General features: G+C 39.8%; 1 protein-coding gene and 1 long non-coding RNA gene across 6 annotated transcripts in view; one reads left to right on the top strand and one right to left on the bottom strand.

Moving 5' to 3' along the window:
- Positions 1-2,410, top strand: part of LOC117078560 — a 42,887-nt gene extending 40,477 nt beyond the window's left edge. The window contains exon 3 of the long non-coding RNA XR_004435017.1: positions 2,287-2,410. This is a non-coding gene — a long non-coding RNA (uncharacterized LOC117078560). The remainder of the gene's footprint in view (positions 1-2,286) is intronic.
- Positions 2,411-2,471: 61 nt separating this feature from the next.
- TCEAL4 (transcription elongation factor A like 4) lies at positions 2,472-4,728 on the bottom strand. Of its 5 annotated transcripts, XM_033202116.1 has the most exons (4): positions 4,575-4,724; positions 4,092-4,340; positions 3,908-3,980; positions 2,472-3,549 (listed from the first exon to the last, which is right to left on the bottom strand). In XM_033202116.1, the coding sequence occupies exon 4, from the start codon at positions 3,520-3,522 to the stop codon at positions 2,875-2,877; it is 648 nt and encodes a 215-aa protein (XP_033058007.1). In that variant the 5' UTR covers positions 3,523-3,549; positions 3,908-3,980; positions 4,092-4,340; positions 4,575-4,724; the 3' UTR covers positions 2,472-2,874. The 5 variants fall into 5 exon arrangements, with proteins under 5 accessions (XP_033058007.1, XP_033058004.1, XP_033058006.1 ...); XM_033202113.1 differs by lacking the exon at positions 4,092-4,340 and having other exon boundaries at positions 4,575-4,728; XM_033202115.1 differs by lacking the exon at positions 4,092-4,340 and having other exon boundaries at positions 2,472-3,544; positions 4,575-4,728.
- Between the last annotated feature and the right edge of the window lie 10,183 nt (positions 4,729-14,911).

Below are 14,911 nucleotides of genomic sequence, written 5' to 3'. Positions count from 1 at the left end.
CAATTAGCACTCGAAATGTAAAAGTGCCATTTATAATAGCAGTCACCAAATGCAGAATGTGACAAAAGAATTTTAATGTATCACAAATATGTGAAACAACCTCACTGAAAGGGATGGGGGAATAAGGTACCGACATAGGTAAATTTGGAAATGAGTGGAGTCTCTAAGACTAAAGGCAAAAGGAGCTGTACATGGCACTCTACTCCAGTTGATAAAGTTATTTTCCACAGGGTTACAGGTTTACAATTTTGAAACCACTATATATTTATATAATTAATAAACAATAAAGTGGATGGCAGATGGTAGGAGACAGGTTTCTCACAGTTGGAGTACAAGGTTACAAATAAGCATGGGGAGGCTAGAATGATCCATGCAGTAATAGACTGTAGTTGGAGACACTAGTATAAATTCATGTTTAGCCTTATATAAATACAGATGGCTATATACAGAAATATTTATATTTCCATAAATACTTTATATATGTATGGGTATTATATACACATATATCTTTTTGCTATGTCAACTGAGAGGGCCTAGAAGCAATTTTATTTCAGCAGCAATGAGTATGTCTAGCACCCAGGTCTTGTTTTTCTAACACCATTCTCCAACATAAGATACCAGGGCTACTTGGAGAAATGACTGATTCTAGGACTTGGGCAATATGAAAGATAAAGCTATAGCATCTTGTAGTGCCAGAATGTAAGTAAATACTAAAAAAAAAAAACCCTCCACAACATAACAATGGAAGCATGTCAAATGAATACAGGAGCCAACTGAAAGCTCCCAATGACCAAAGCTGGAACAATTTGAGCAAAAACATATAAAGTAGTATTGCGTTAATCCAAAGTAAAATAGTCATGAGCCTACATTGATAGAAATAAACTGAGTGTATAAATAGGTGGGGAAGAAGAGTCAAATATCCTCTGCAGAGGGACTCCAAATAATTTGTGTCAATACTCTGCCTTCAAGGAGGTAATAATGCCCTACTCCTTAAGTGTGAGCTGCCAATAGTGACTTTATTCCAAAGAATACAGTATGGAAAGTGAAAAATAAAACTTAACCTTGAAGAAACCTGACAAACACTACTTCAGTCAGGTTACCAAGGATAAGAACAGTGGTAAATGTATTGACAGTATGTCCCCTTTATATGATGAGAATGGCATTTTACCTCTGTGGTCTTCTTCCCAAAACACATAATGCCTGTGTAATCACAAGACAAGCAAACCCAAGTTTTGGGACATTATACAAAATACCTGACCAATACTTCTCAAAAGTGTCAAGGTCATCAAAAACAGGCAAAGTCTGAAAAGCTCTCACAGCTAAGTGGAGCCTATGGAGACATGACGACTAAATGTAACCTGAATGGGATCCTGGAACAGAAAAAGGACATTAGGGGAAATCGGAATAAAGTACGTACTTTACTTAATAATATATCTATCAATATTGGTTAACTGTGACAAATCCACCATGCTAATGTAAGATGTTAATAATAGGGGACAGTGCATATGGGATACTCTGTACTCTTTGTAATAATTCTGTAGATCTAAAACCATCCTAAAAGTTTATTAAAAAAAAATACTGTAAGGAAATAAAAAGCTACTCAAGAGCCAGGGGGAAAAATCATATAGGTAGATGGGTCTGTTGAAATAGTAAAGCAGAGCTTAACAGAAATTTCCTGGAAGACAATTCGTAAGAAAAAAGGGTCAGCAGACTAGAGATTAACAAATGAGAATAGCACAGCATCTCGTCACTCAGCTTTTTCTCCTGGCTCAATCTCCACTATCTAAGTCCGGTGGAAAATGGCTATATGCAAAAATACACACAAGTCAACAAAAAACATGGAAAGCAGTGTTTTGTAAAAACTTTATAAAATATCAAGGCCCAAGTGACAATTGGGTACTAACAACCTGGATTAGGATAACTCTATTGTAGGTAGTGACGGAATTCTCCACTTTTCTATTGGGACATAGTGTTGCTTAGTCCATCATGGTCTCCAGCCCAGCAGCAGCAGCTACGGCCTTAGGAGGGTGCAGGATCCATGAGAAAGGGGCACACTACCTTTCAAGTATGGCATTACCCAGGAAGAGTAGCACCCATCTCTCAGCTGTCTGGACTTATTTCTGGGCACAGGTGAGACCTCCTTCAGCCCTCCCCAAGCGTCTGACTGGGTACTGGTTCTGCTAGTGCAAGGGGAGAGAGTAGGAGCCAGCCTAACACAGCTCACACACTCAATACCTCATTTGATCTTCTCCATATGTCTAGGCTAATTTTATCCCCATTTCACAGATGTCAAGGTTGTCCCTTACAGCATCGAGTTGACTCCTCCACCTTCCAGTCCCAGAGGTAATGCAACTTTTACCTATCATTTTATGTCCTGACAACAAGAATTTTAAGTATATCCACTGTCTTTATAAGTTCACTGGGCAGTTCATTTGAATGCTTATTCAAATGAATGAAATTCAAATATTCACTGTTTTCCAATATTTTAACTTTTATTATTTTTATGACTAAAGAAATGTTTTTAGCAGAAAAATGGACAGATGAACAAAAAAGAACAGAAAAAATCACCCACAGATAACTACTGTTAATCTTTTAGTTGACACAGCTTTCAGAATTGTTTTCTATACATAAATTACTAGGTATCTTTGTAGTTTTACAAAAATGTACTGATGCCATATGTTTGGTTCTGCAAGTTGTGTTTTTTAATTTTACAATGCACCATCAACATTCTTTCCATGTAACGGATGAAAATTTGCTACTAAGAACACCGCATTGCAGTTGGGTCAAAAGGCTGCTAGTAACAGGAGGGATGCCTAAAGTAAAGTATTACCGTAAGGGTAAAGCACATGGCCTGGTAAATGCCTGCCAGGGACACTACACATAAGGAATGTCTTCAATGTCCCTTCGTGGGGCCCTGCAGCCACCCCTGAATTCCCTTGGACCTCTAGGGTAGAAGGGGTCCTGTAAATTTCTTTGCATCCACAAAAACGCCCCCAATTTCTGTTTGCTTTTTCTCTTCTCATCCTGCACCTTAGCCATATTGTCAAATTCTCTTATCATGTCCTCATTGCTGAAATTCATATCGTGTATGGCCTCTTTATACTCCTTGAGGTAATGAGCCAGCCCCTTATTAGTTTTTCTTTTGGCTTTCCTGGGTACATCATCCTCAGCTGGGCGCTTTCCTGCAGCCCTTGTTTCACTCCCTGGCTCTCCACTCTCTGGCTTTCCCTCTATCTCTGGTTTTCCTTCTCTCTCTGATCCTCCCTCCATCTCTGACTCTCCCTCCCTCTCTGACTTTACTTCTTCTTTTGCCTTTCCCTCACTCTCTGGCTTTCCTTTATCCTTTAACATTTCCTCATCTCCTGTTTTGCCCTTGTTTTCTGTCTTTCCCTCGTTTTCCAACTTCTTGTCTTCCAGAGTACAAGCTACTTCTGGCTTTCTCTCGTCCTGTGGCTGTTCTTCATTTTTCATCTTTCCTTGGTTTGAAGCCATTCCTTCATTTTCATTGTAGAGTTTTTCCATGTTGAGATTTCCCCTCCTTTTCCTGTCCTGGGGGATGGGGGTGGAGGGAAGAGGAGACAAAGAGGAGACATGGGAGACTGAGTGCGTGGGATGGAATGCAGGTCTGGATAGTACTTGCATCTCACCCCTGATGAGGGTTCCCCTGAGCTGGCGGGGCCTCCAAGAGGGCCTTTTGCCCACCACGTAGCCTGCCACTCCTCCCACACACGTGAGCCAGCCATTGCTTGGCAGGCCCTGCCACTTTCTCTGCAGTGGTTCAGCCTGGTAAGGTGTGTGTTAATGTGGGTGGGGGGATGGGCAGGGGCCCCAATTCGGCTCTGGCCGGGCCCTCCACACTCTCAACCCTTGTGGGCCCCTGTCCATGCAGCCCCCTCCTTTCACGGACCTGCGAGGATTCTGGACAGGTTGCTCCTCCCTTTCAGGCTTTGCAGAGCGCTGGGAACAACAGACGCGCAGACCTGCGGACAGATAGGAGACAGGGGCAGGATCTCCGCGCTCAGCGGGCTCACAGGGGCTCGGTTCCCTTTCCTGAGTCCAGGCCCTTCTCATCCAACGTTTTCCTCCCCTACCTCCCCCGCACCCCAGCCGCCATTTCTTTCCAGGCCTCGGGCACCAAACCAGGATGCTTTCCAAACTAATTTTGGGTCTCTGCGTCCTTCTTCCTCAGAGGCAATTCTCCTCCCCAGCCTCGCGGTCAACGTTTTTCTCTACGCACGGGAACGGCAGAGGGGGTTTACTTCCACTGTCTCACTACTGGGGCGTCCCCAGCCCACCATCTCCGGCTCCAAAATGGACGGAGGGCAGAGAAGAGGATGTGCCTGGAAAGCGAGCATGGATACTTTGGGGTGCTCGCCTTCCTCACCCTCTGCCCACTGCCTACGTGCTCCCCCTCAGCCACCTTTAGCCGTTTTCCCACCGCCATCTCTGTCCACTCTCGGGCCAGCTTCCCTCGACTCGACCCGACCCCACCCCCAGCCTTTCCCGGTACTGTATCCGTTCCCCTTCCGCCATTCCAGTATTCCGCTGGCAGCGTGGAAGGCCCGCACACTGACCTGGAAGAAGCTGGACCAAGAATTAGGAGCCCAGGAACTGGAGCAGACGGGACCCAGCCGCGGGGACAGAGGGCGGGCACTCGGACCTGTGCCCACATCTGCGCCCGGGCAGATCACGTGAATGCCGCAGCACAGGAGTTCCACCGCCCAACGCCCCACGCCCCGCCTCCTAGCCAGCCGCTTCCAGCTACCCACCACCTCTCTCCAGCAGGTACCCTCTCACCTCCCTGGACCCTTTTGTCCTTTTCTTCTTGTTAAGAAATTAATCAAAGAAGGAATTTTAATGAAAATCACAAAGTTGGTTTTTTTTTTTTAATGAGTTGGGCGGTCCAGAGGAGGAGTCTTGATAATGTTGCTCTTAAATTCCACAGAAATAACGTAGACCCACCCGACAAAATCGTATAAATGTGAACTCAAGTACTGTATAAAGAATAGAATATCGACTTTAGAAAAAACTTAAGAAAAATTTTCCAAAATAAATGAAATTGTCCCTTTTTCCTGACATGTACAAACATAAATTTTCAAATGAATAAAAAAAGTTATATTTAAAGCAAAATAAAAGAACGATTAATTTATCTTAAGTGAGAAACTGAATATACAGAGACAATGACCAGACCACATACGAAAATAGAACTGAGACCCACAACCTTTGCTGCAAGCAGCTCAAGAAGCCAAAGTATAGCATCTGCAGAAATGTTCAGGACTTTAATCAATTTGCTAGCCTTTCTGGCCTTTTTAATTTTTTTGACCTGATGACAAACAGGAAAAACCCAATATGAACCCATACTCAATCACATAGGATGCTTGCCTCTAGTTGGCCTGCCTCTAGCTTCCTCACGTCAACAACATCCAATCAGACCATACTTGAAGTCTCTGTGTTTTTGTTTTCCGCTATAAAGCTTTCCCACTCCCTTGCCTGCCTTTGAATCTCTGCAAGATTCAAATGACGGTGGCTTGACTTCCTTGCTATAAAAAAGCTGTGAATAAGTAGCACTTGCTTGTTCTCTTATGGGTAGTCTCCGTTTATCTCCACATAAGCTTTTGATGTGGAAGGCCTTTAAATATAGTCACGTACCACTTAATAACGGGGATATGTTCTGAGAAATGCATCAGGCAATTTCGTGGTGGTGCGAACATCGTAGAGTGTAGTTATACAAACCTATATGGTATAGCCTACTACACTCCTAGGCTGTATACTATAGCCTGTCATATTCTATGCTGTCCGTTGTCGTTGGCCAATCGATATGCAGTGTGACTATATAACAAAGAGACAAATGCTGATAGATTAGATTACATGAAAAATTTTAACAGATTTGTTGAAGGACTGGGGACACATGCACCCTCCCCTGCTCTTATTGAATATATTGGTGAAATTTTTCTGAAGATCAACTTTGTAAATTATTTAAAAATAAAAATATTGGCCAGGCACTGTGGCTCACACCTGTAATCCCAGCGCACTGGGAGGCTGAGGCGGGTGGATCACCTGAGGTCAGGAGTTCAAAACCAGCCTGAGCAGGATGGTGAAACCCCCCTCTCTACTAAAAATACCAAAACTAGCTGGGCGTGGCGGCGGGTGCCTATAATCCCAGCTATTTCATAGGCTGAGGCAGGAGAATTGCTTGAACCCAGGAGGCAGAGGTTGCAGTGAGTCGAGATCATGCCATTGCACTCCAGCCTGGGCGACAGAGTGAGATTTCGTCTCAAAAAAAAAAAATTAATATTTGATCTTTTGTGTCAGTAATTTCACTTCTAATAGTTACCCACAATGATAATTTTCTTTCTTCAACTTTTATTTTAAGCTCAGGGGCACATGTGCAGGATGTGAAGGTTGTTACATAGATAAACATGTGCCATGGTGGTTTGCTGTATAGATCATCCCATCACCTAGGTATTAAGCCTGGCAGCCACTAGCTATTCTTCCTTATGCTCTTCCTCCCTGCCCCCAACAGGCCCCTGTGTGTGTTGTTCCCTGACATGTGTCCATGTGTTCTCATCATTCAGCTCCCAGTGAGAACACACGGTGTTTGGTTTTCTATTCCTGCATTAGTTTGCTGAGAATAACGGCTTCTAGCTCCATCCATGTGCCTGAAAAGGGCATGATCTTGTTCCCTTTTATGGCTGCATAGTATTCCATGGTGTATATGTACCACATTTTCTTAATCTAGTCTATCATTGATGGGCATTTCAGTTGATTCCGTATCTTTGCTATTGTGAATAGTGCTGCAATGAACATACGCATGCATGTATCCTTGTAACAGAATGATTTATATTCCTTTGGGTATATAACCAGTAATGAGATTGCTCAGTCAAATGGTATTTCTGGTTCTAGGTCTTTGAGGAATCGTCACAGTCTTCCACAGTTGTTGCTGATTTACACTCCCACCAACAGTGTAAAAGCATTTCTTTTTCTCTGCAACCTTGCCAGCATCTGTTGTTTTTTGACTTTTTAATAATAGCCATTCTGACAGCTTGAGATGGTATCTCATTGTGGTTGTGATTTGCATTTCTCTAACTATCAGTGATGTTGAGCTTTTTTTCATATGTTTTTTGGCCTCATGTATGTCTTCTTTTGAGAAGTGTCTGTTCATGTCCTTTGCTTACTTTTTAATGGGGTTGTTTTTTCTCGTAAATTGTTTAAGCTTCTTGGAGGCTCTGGATATTAGACCTTTGTCAGATGAATAAATTGCAAAAATTTTATCCCATTCTGTAGGTTGTCTGTTCACTCTGATGGGTTTTGTTTGCTGCATAGAAGCTCGTTAGTTTAATTAGATCTCATTTGTCAATTTTTGCTTTTGTTGCAATTGCCTGTGCCTATGTCCTGTATGGTATTGCCTAGATTTTCTTCTAAGGTTTTTGCAGTTTTGGGTTTTACATTTAAGTCTTTAATCCATCTCGAGTTAATATTTGTATATGGTATAAGGAAGGGGTCCAGTTTCAATTCTCTGCATATGGCTAGCCATTTCTCCCAGCACTATTTATTAAATAGGGAATCCTTTCCCCATTGCTAGTTTTTGTCAGATTTATTGAAGATCAGATGGTTGTAGGTGTGTGGTCTTATTTATGAGTTCTCTATTATGTTCCATTAGTCTATGTGTCCATTCTTGTACCAGTACCATGCTGTTTTGTTTACCATAACCTTGTAGTATAGTTAGAAATCAGGTAGTGTGATGCCTCCAACTTTGTTTTATTTGCTTAGGATTGTCTTGGCTATTTGGGCCCTTTTTTGGTTCCATATGAGTTTTAAAATAGTTTTTTTCAATTCTGTGAAGAATGTCAATGGTAGTTTAATGGAAATAGCATTGAATCTATAAATTACCTTGGGTAGTATGGCCATTTTCATGATATTGATTCTTCCTATCCACGAGAATGAAATGTTTTCCATTTGTTTGGGTCCTCACTGAAATCCTCTCTGATTTCTTTTAGTAGAGGTTTGTAGTTCTCCTTGAAGAGGTCCTTCACTTCCCTTGTTAGCTGTATTCCTAGAAATTTTATTCTTTTTGTAGCAATTGTGAATGGAAGTTCATTCATGATTTGACTCTCAGCTTGCATGTTGTTGGTATATAGGAATGCTAGTGATATTTGCACATTGATTTTATATCCTGAGCCTTTGCTGAAGTTGCTTATCAGCTTAAGAAGCTTTTGGGCTGAGACAATGGCGTTTTCTAGATATAGGAGAATTTCATCTGCAAACAAAGATAATTTGACTACCTTTCTTCCTATTTGAATACCTTTATTTCTTTCTTTTGCCTGATTGTCCTGGTCAGAACTTCCAATACTGTGTTGAATAGGAGTGGTGAGAGAGAGCATCCTGTCTTGTGCTGGTTTTCAAGGGAAATGCCTTCAGCTTTTGCCCATTCTGTATGACATTGACTGTGGGTTTGTCATATGTGGGTGTTATTATTTTGAGGTATGTTCCTTCAATATGTAGTTTATTGAGAATTTTTAACATGAAGGGATATTGAATTTTATCAAAGGGTTTTTCTACATCAATTGAGATAATCATGTGGTTTTTGTCTTTAATGCTGTTTATATGATTAATCACATTTATTGATTTGTGTATATTTAACCAACCTTGCATCTCGGGGATGAAGTCAACTTGATCGTGATGGATAAGTTTTTGATGTGCTGCTGGATTTGATTTGCCAGTATTTTGTAGAGGATTTTTGCATCAATGTTCATCAAGGATATTTGTCTGAAGTTTTCTCTTTTTGTTGTATCTCTGCCAGATTTTGGTATCAGGATGATGCTGGCCTCTTAATATGAATTAGGGAAGAGTCTTTCCTTTTCAAATTTTTTTGGAATAGTTTCAATAGAAACTATTCCAGCTGTTCTTTGTACCTCTGGTAAAATTCAGCTGTGAATCTGTCTGGTCCTGGGCTTTTTTGTTGTTGTTAGTAGGCTATTTATTACTGCCTCAATTACGGCCTATTCAGGAATTCAATTTCTTCCTGTTTCAGTCTTGGGAGGCTGTACGTGTCCAGGAATTTATCCATTTCTTTTAGGTTTTCCAGTTTACGTGCATAAAGGTGTTTATAGAATTCTCTGATGGTTTTTATATTTCTGTGGGGTCAGTGGTGATATCCCCCTATCATTTCTGATTGTGTTTATTTGATTTTTTCTCTTTTCTTCATTAGTCTAGCTAGCAGTCTATCTATTTTATTAATTTTTTCCAAAAACCAGCTCCTGGATTCGTTGATTTTTTGGAAGGGTTTTTCATATCTCTATCTGCTTTAGTTCAGCTATCATTTTGACTATTTCTTGTCTTCTGCCAGCTTTAGGGTTTGTTTGCTCTTGGTTCTCTAGCTCTTTTAGTTGTGATGTTAGGTTGTTAACTTGATATCTTTCTAGCTTTTTGATGTACCCACAGAGTAATTAAGACAGTGCTAAAATAGTCTTATATTTAAAATTTTTCACTTTGGGAAGCCAAGGTGGGTAGATTGCTTGAGCCCAGGAGTTTGAGAACAGCCTGGGCAACATGGCAAAACCCTGTTTCTGCAAAAATTACAACATTTAGCCCAGTGTGGTGGCACACACCAGTAGTCCCAGCTACTTGGGAGGCTGAGGTGGGAGAATAATTGATTGCTCTTCGGAGATAGAGGCTGCAGTGAGCTGTAACTGTACCACTGCACTCCAGCCTCAGTGAAAGAGCCAGACCCTGTCTCAAAAAATTTACGTTAAAAAGATTCCCATAGCAATTATTTATTGAACACTTATTATCTGTTTGTATTGTTACTACAGTAGTGATTCCATTGGCTTAGTTTATAATTTTAAAAAAATGGAACAGCACAAAAGTACATCATTACAGATTTAGTTACATAATCTTCTTAGTATACCTGCTTAATCTAGTTATCTTTGGGTGTTTGGTTTATAAAAATAATTAATCCTTATATATTGGGCACTTAATACACAGTAAAAATAATTCTTTATTAACTGTTCATCCTAACTGATAGTGACACTACTATGTGTGGTGGGACACAAAGGACAGCCACAAGTATGTGATGTTGCCTTCTAGAGATGCGACTTACGTTAGCAGCACTGTGCTAGCTACCTTGTCTTATCTGGCGTGCTATTTCATTTATCTCTGGTGGGGCAATTCACACTTCAAGGAAGAAGAATGACTTATAAGGCTACAATTTTAACCAGTATGGTACTGAGATAAGCACAGTAAGAGAAATAAAACAAGAAAGCCCACTAACACACCCAAGTATACAAGTTTTTAGTGTGTGATAGGGAAACATTTCTGATCAGTAGTAAAAAATAGGCTATTATAGAAACCATATTTGTGTAATTAGTTAAATATTTGAGGGAAAATGAAGAGCTTTATTTTCTGACATACATTCAGATATCTTCAGGGTAGGTAAGAGACATGAAATAAAAGGCATCCAGGTTGAAAGGAAAGAAGTAAAACTATATTTGCAGGTGATGTGATCTTGTATATAGAACATCCCAAAGAATCCACTAAAGAACTGTGAGAACTAACAAATGAGTTCAGTGATGTGGCTGAATATATGATTGATATACAAAAGTTAATTGTATTTTATATGCTAGCAATGAACTATTCAAAGAGGAAAGTAAGAAAACAATTCCACTTAAAATAGCATAAAGATAATAAAACACTTAGAAATAAAATCAATAAAAGATCTAAGACTTGTACACCAAAAACTAAAAAAAATTGTTGAAAGAAATAAAAGAATACCTAAATAAATGGAAAACCATTCTATATTCATAGATCAGAAGACTTAATATTTCTAAAACTGATCCATAGAATCAATGTAATCTCTATCAAAATCTTATCTGGCTTCTTTGCAGAAATTGGTAAGCTGGTCCCAAAATCGACATAAAAATTCAGGAAACCCAGAATATACAAAACAATATTTAAAAAGAAGGAATTGGAGGTCTTACACTTCCAGATTTCTATCAAGGCAGTGTGGTACTGGCATAAGGACATATAGATCAATGGAATATAATTAAGAGTCCAGAAATAAACCCTCATACCTACAGTCATGCCAAGAAAATTCAACTATGAAAGAATAGTTTTTTAACAAATGGTGCTGAGACAAATGGATATCTACCTTCGAAAAAAATGAATTTGGGCCTCTTTCTCACACCATCTACAAAACTTACTTCAAAATAGATTAGAGTCTTTTTTTTTTTTTTTTTTTTTTTTGAGACAGAGTCTCGCTCTGTGGCCGGGCTGGAGTGCAGTGGCCCGATCTCAGCTCACTGCAAGCTCCGCCTCCCGGGTTTACGCCATTCTCCTGCCTCAGCCTCCCAAGTAGCTGGGACTACGGGCGCCCGCCACCTCGCCCGGCTAGTTTTTTGTATTTTTTAGTAGAGACGGGGTTTCACCATGTTAGCCAGGATGGTCTCGATCTTCTGACCTCGTGATCCGCCCGCCTCAGCCTCCCAAAGTGCTGGGATTACAGGCTTGAGCCACAGCGCCTGGCCTAGATTAGAGTCTTAATTGTAAGAGCTAAAACTATCAAATTCTTAGAAGAAAACTTAGGTGTAATTCTTTATGACCTTGGATTAGGCAATGGTTCTTTAGATATGACAACAAAAGCTCAAGAAACAAAAGAACTATAGATAAATGGGACTTCATCAAAATGCAGAATTTTTATGATTCAAAAGACATCATCAGGAAAGTGAGAAGACAACTAACAGAATAGGAAAAATTTTTGCGAGTAATATATCTGATAAGGGACTTGTATCTATAATATATAGAGAATACTTACAACTAAATAATTTTAAAAACCCAATTTTAAAATGGGCAAAGGATCTGAATAGGTATTTCTCCAAAGAAAATATACGAATGGCCAATAAATACATGAAAATGTGCCCAACATCATTAGCCATCAGGAAAATGCAAATCAAAGCCATAATGAGATACTACTGTATACCCACTAGGATGGATATAATAAACAAGAAATATAATGGCAGGTATTTGCAAAAAATGTAGAAAAATTTGAACCATCACATACTATAGGTGGGAACATCAAATGACACACTACTGTGGAAAACAGTTGGGCAGTTCCTCAAAATGTTAAACATAGCATTACCGTATGACTCAACAATTCCACTCCTAAGTATATCCCCAAGGCAAATGGAACAATATGCTGACACGAAACTTGAATATGTATGTTCCTGGCAGCATTATTCATTATAGTTAGAAAGTAGAAATATTCTTAAATACCTATCACTCAATGAATAGATACATAAAATATGGTATATCTGTACAATGGAATATTATTTGGCAAAAGAAATGGAACAAAGTGCTGATACATGCTAAAACATGAATGAATCTTTTTTTTTTTTTTTTTTGAGACGGAGTCTTGCTCTGTCGCCCGGGCTGGAGTGCAGTGGCCCGATCTCAGCTCACTGCAAGCTCCGCCTCCCGGGTTTTACACCATTCTCCTGCCTCAGCCTCCGGAGTAGCTGGGACTACAGGCGCCCGCCACCTCGCCCGGCTAGGTTTTTTTTTTTGTATTTTTAGTAGAGACAGGGTTTCACCGTGTTAGCCAGGATGGTCTCGATCTCCTGACCTCGTGATCCGCCCGTCTCGGCCTCCCAAAGTGCTGGGATTACAGGCTTGAGCCACCGCACCCGGCCATGAATGAATCTTGAAAACTTTGTGCCAAGTGAAATAATCCAGTCACAAATTATTACATATTGTATGAGTCCATTAATATGCAACATTTAGAATTGGTATATCCATAGAGACAGAAGTAAATTAGTGGTAGCATAGGGCTAGGGGTGGGAAATTGAAGGGAAGATGGTAGTGACTGTGTAATGGGCATGAGATTTCTTTGTGATGATAGTTGCACAACTCTGTGAGTATACTAAAAAACCATTTGATTATGTACCCTAAATAGGCGAATTATATGGCATGAGAATTATATCTCAATAAAGCTGTGATAAAAATCTGTCATAATATTGATTATTTCAAAGTATTATATATGCAGATTTTCACTATAATGGATTGAATTAAAGTCACATAATTTTTTTCTATTATGCATGTTTTAATATTTATATGTTAGTACATTTCCTTGATTATTTTATTTGGATTTATTCTAAAAACTTGAATTAATGGATCAAAAGTTATGAGAATTTTAAGATTTCTTGATATATGTAGCTAAATGTTTACTAGGTTGTTAATTATAAAAACAGATAATCAAACATATATAATGTAGAGGGTGGGGTTGCATGCTATATTTTATTAAATTTTCTATGCATATTTCATATACAATTTGTATATTTAATGGAATTGTACTGTATATACTGTTCTGCTACTTGATTCTTTCACTTAAAACTCTATATTCAGAACATCCCCATGTCAGTCTACATTTTAGTGGTTGCATAATATTCTACTCTTTACAGTTACCAAAATTTATTTAATCAATTCCCCATTGATTAGAAATGTTCCATACTTTTACTGTTAACATTGATCTATTGAATATCTATATGCATATTGCATCCATTTGTTTACCTGAGGAAGAGATTTAATTTCCAAAGTTGTTATGTCCCACTCCACATATGATGTGTGACCTTTCCATTCTTCCCATTGACAGATGTGGACTTTGTCTCTTCCTTTTGAATTTGGGAGGCCTTGTGACTATTTTGATCTGTATAGTACAGTGTAAGTCACTTTGTGTGACTTTTAAGGTTAGGTCAAAAAGCCCCACAAGGTTATCTGCCTGGCATTTTTGGAATATTCACTCTTGGAGAAGCAGCTGCCATGTAACAGTTCTTCCTACCCTGAAACCACCATGCTGAAAAGGCCATATATATACTCTTTGGTTGACAGCTCCAGCTGTGTTGTAATCCAAAAGCTAGCAATAACTGCCATCCCTGTTAGTGAGCCCTCTTGGATTTCCATCCCAGTCCAGCTTTAAGATGATTGCTGTCCTAGCTGACATATTTTATTGATTGATTGAATGAGACAGAGTCTTGCTCTGTCACCCAGACTGGAGTGCAGTGGTGCAATATCAGCTCACTGCAACCTCCGCCTCCGGGTTCAAATGATTCTCCTGCCTCAGCCTCCTGAGTAGCTGGGATTACAGGTGCACGCCACCACACCAGGCTAATTTTTGTATTTTTAGTAGAGACGGGGTTTCGCTATGTTGGTCAGGCTGGTCTCAAACTGCTGACCTCAGGTGATCTACTCACCCTGGCCTCCCAAAACGCTGGGATTACAGGTGTGAGCCACAGTGCCTGGCCTCCAGCTGACATCTTGACTTCAACATCATGAGAGTCCCAAAATAAGAACCTAGCAGCTGAACACTTCTTGAATATAAATGGTTAAATTTTGGAGTAATTTGTTATACAGCAATACTAACCTTAATAATCTGTATAAAAGATGAAATAATACTAGAAGTAAAATAAATCATAAATAGCCCACAAAGCCTAAAATATTTACTATCTGGCCCTTTATGGAAAAAGTTCGTCAGCCCATGTCTTAGACCAAAGGAAACAATTTAACCTCAACCACCGCAACAATTGTCATCATTGAGATGTGATGTTGAGTGACTACTAACGTAGATGCATATCAGGGTACAGGTATCATTCTATTCATTTGTGGGGGTAACTCAAAATGCATGTAATTTTTTATTTTTTATTTTTGAGACAGAGTCTCACTGTTGCCCAGGCTGGAGTGCTGTGGCACCATCTCGGCTCACTGCAACCTCTGCCTCCTGGATTCAAGCGATTCTTGTGCCTCAGCCTCCTGAGTAGCTGGGATCACAGGCGTGTGCCACCACACCCGGCTAATTTTTGTATTTTAGTATAGATGGGGTTTCACTATGTTGGACAGGCTGGTCTTGAACACCTGACTTCAAGTG

Source organism: Trachypithecus francoisi, unplaced genomic scaffold (genome assembly GCF_009764315.1).
Source record: "Trachypithecus francoisi isolate TF-2019V2 unplaced genomic scaffold, Tfra_2.0 Lachesis_group6, whole genome shotgun sequence".
In the NCBI taxonomy this organism is placed as follows: Eukaryota; Metazoa; Chordata; class Mammalia; order Primates; family Cercopithecidae; genus Trachypithecus; species Trachypithecus francoisi.
Note: the sequence above shows the minus strand (reverse complement) of the source record. Positions and strands in the feature narration are given on the sequence as shown.

What these genes read in the sequence shown, in the direction of transcription:
- TCEAL4 (XM_033202112.1), bottom strand. Translation starts at nt 4,672, where the DNA reads ATGTGGGCACAGGTCCGAGTGCCCGCCCTCTGTCCCCGCGGCTGGGTC. An exon ending in GAATGGCGGAAGGGGAACGG is followed by an intron (nt 3,981 to 4,515) that starts ATACAGTACCGG and finishes ATCTGTCCGCAG; the next exon opens with GTCTGCGCGTCTGTTGTTCC. An exon ending in CCTGTCCAGAATCCTCGCAG is followed by an intron (nt 3,545 to 3,907) that starts GTCCGTGAAAGG and finishes CCCCCAGGACAG; the next exon opens with GAAAAGGAGGGGAAATCTCA.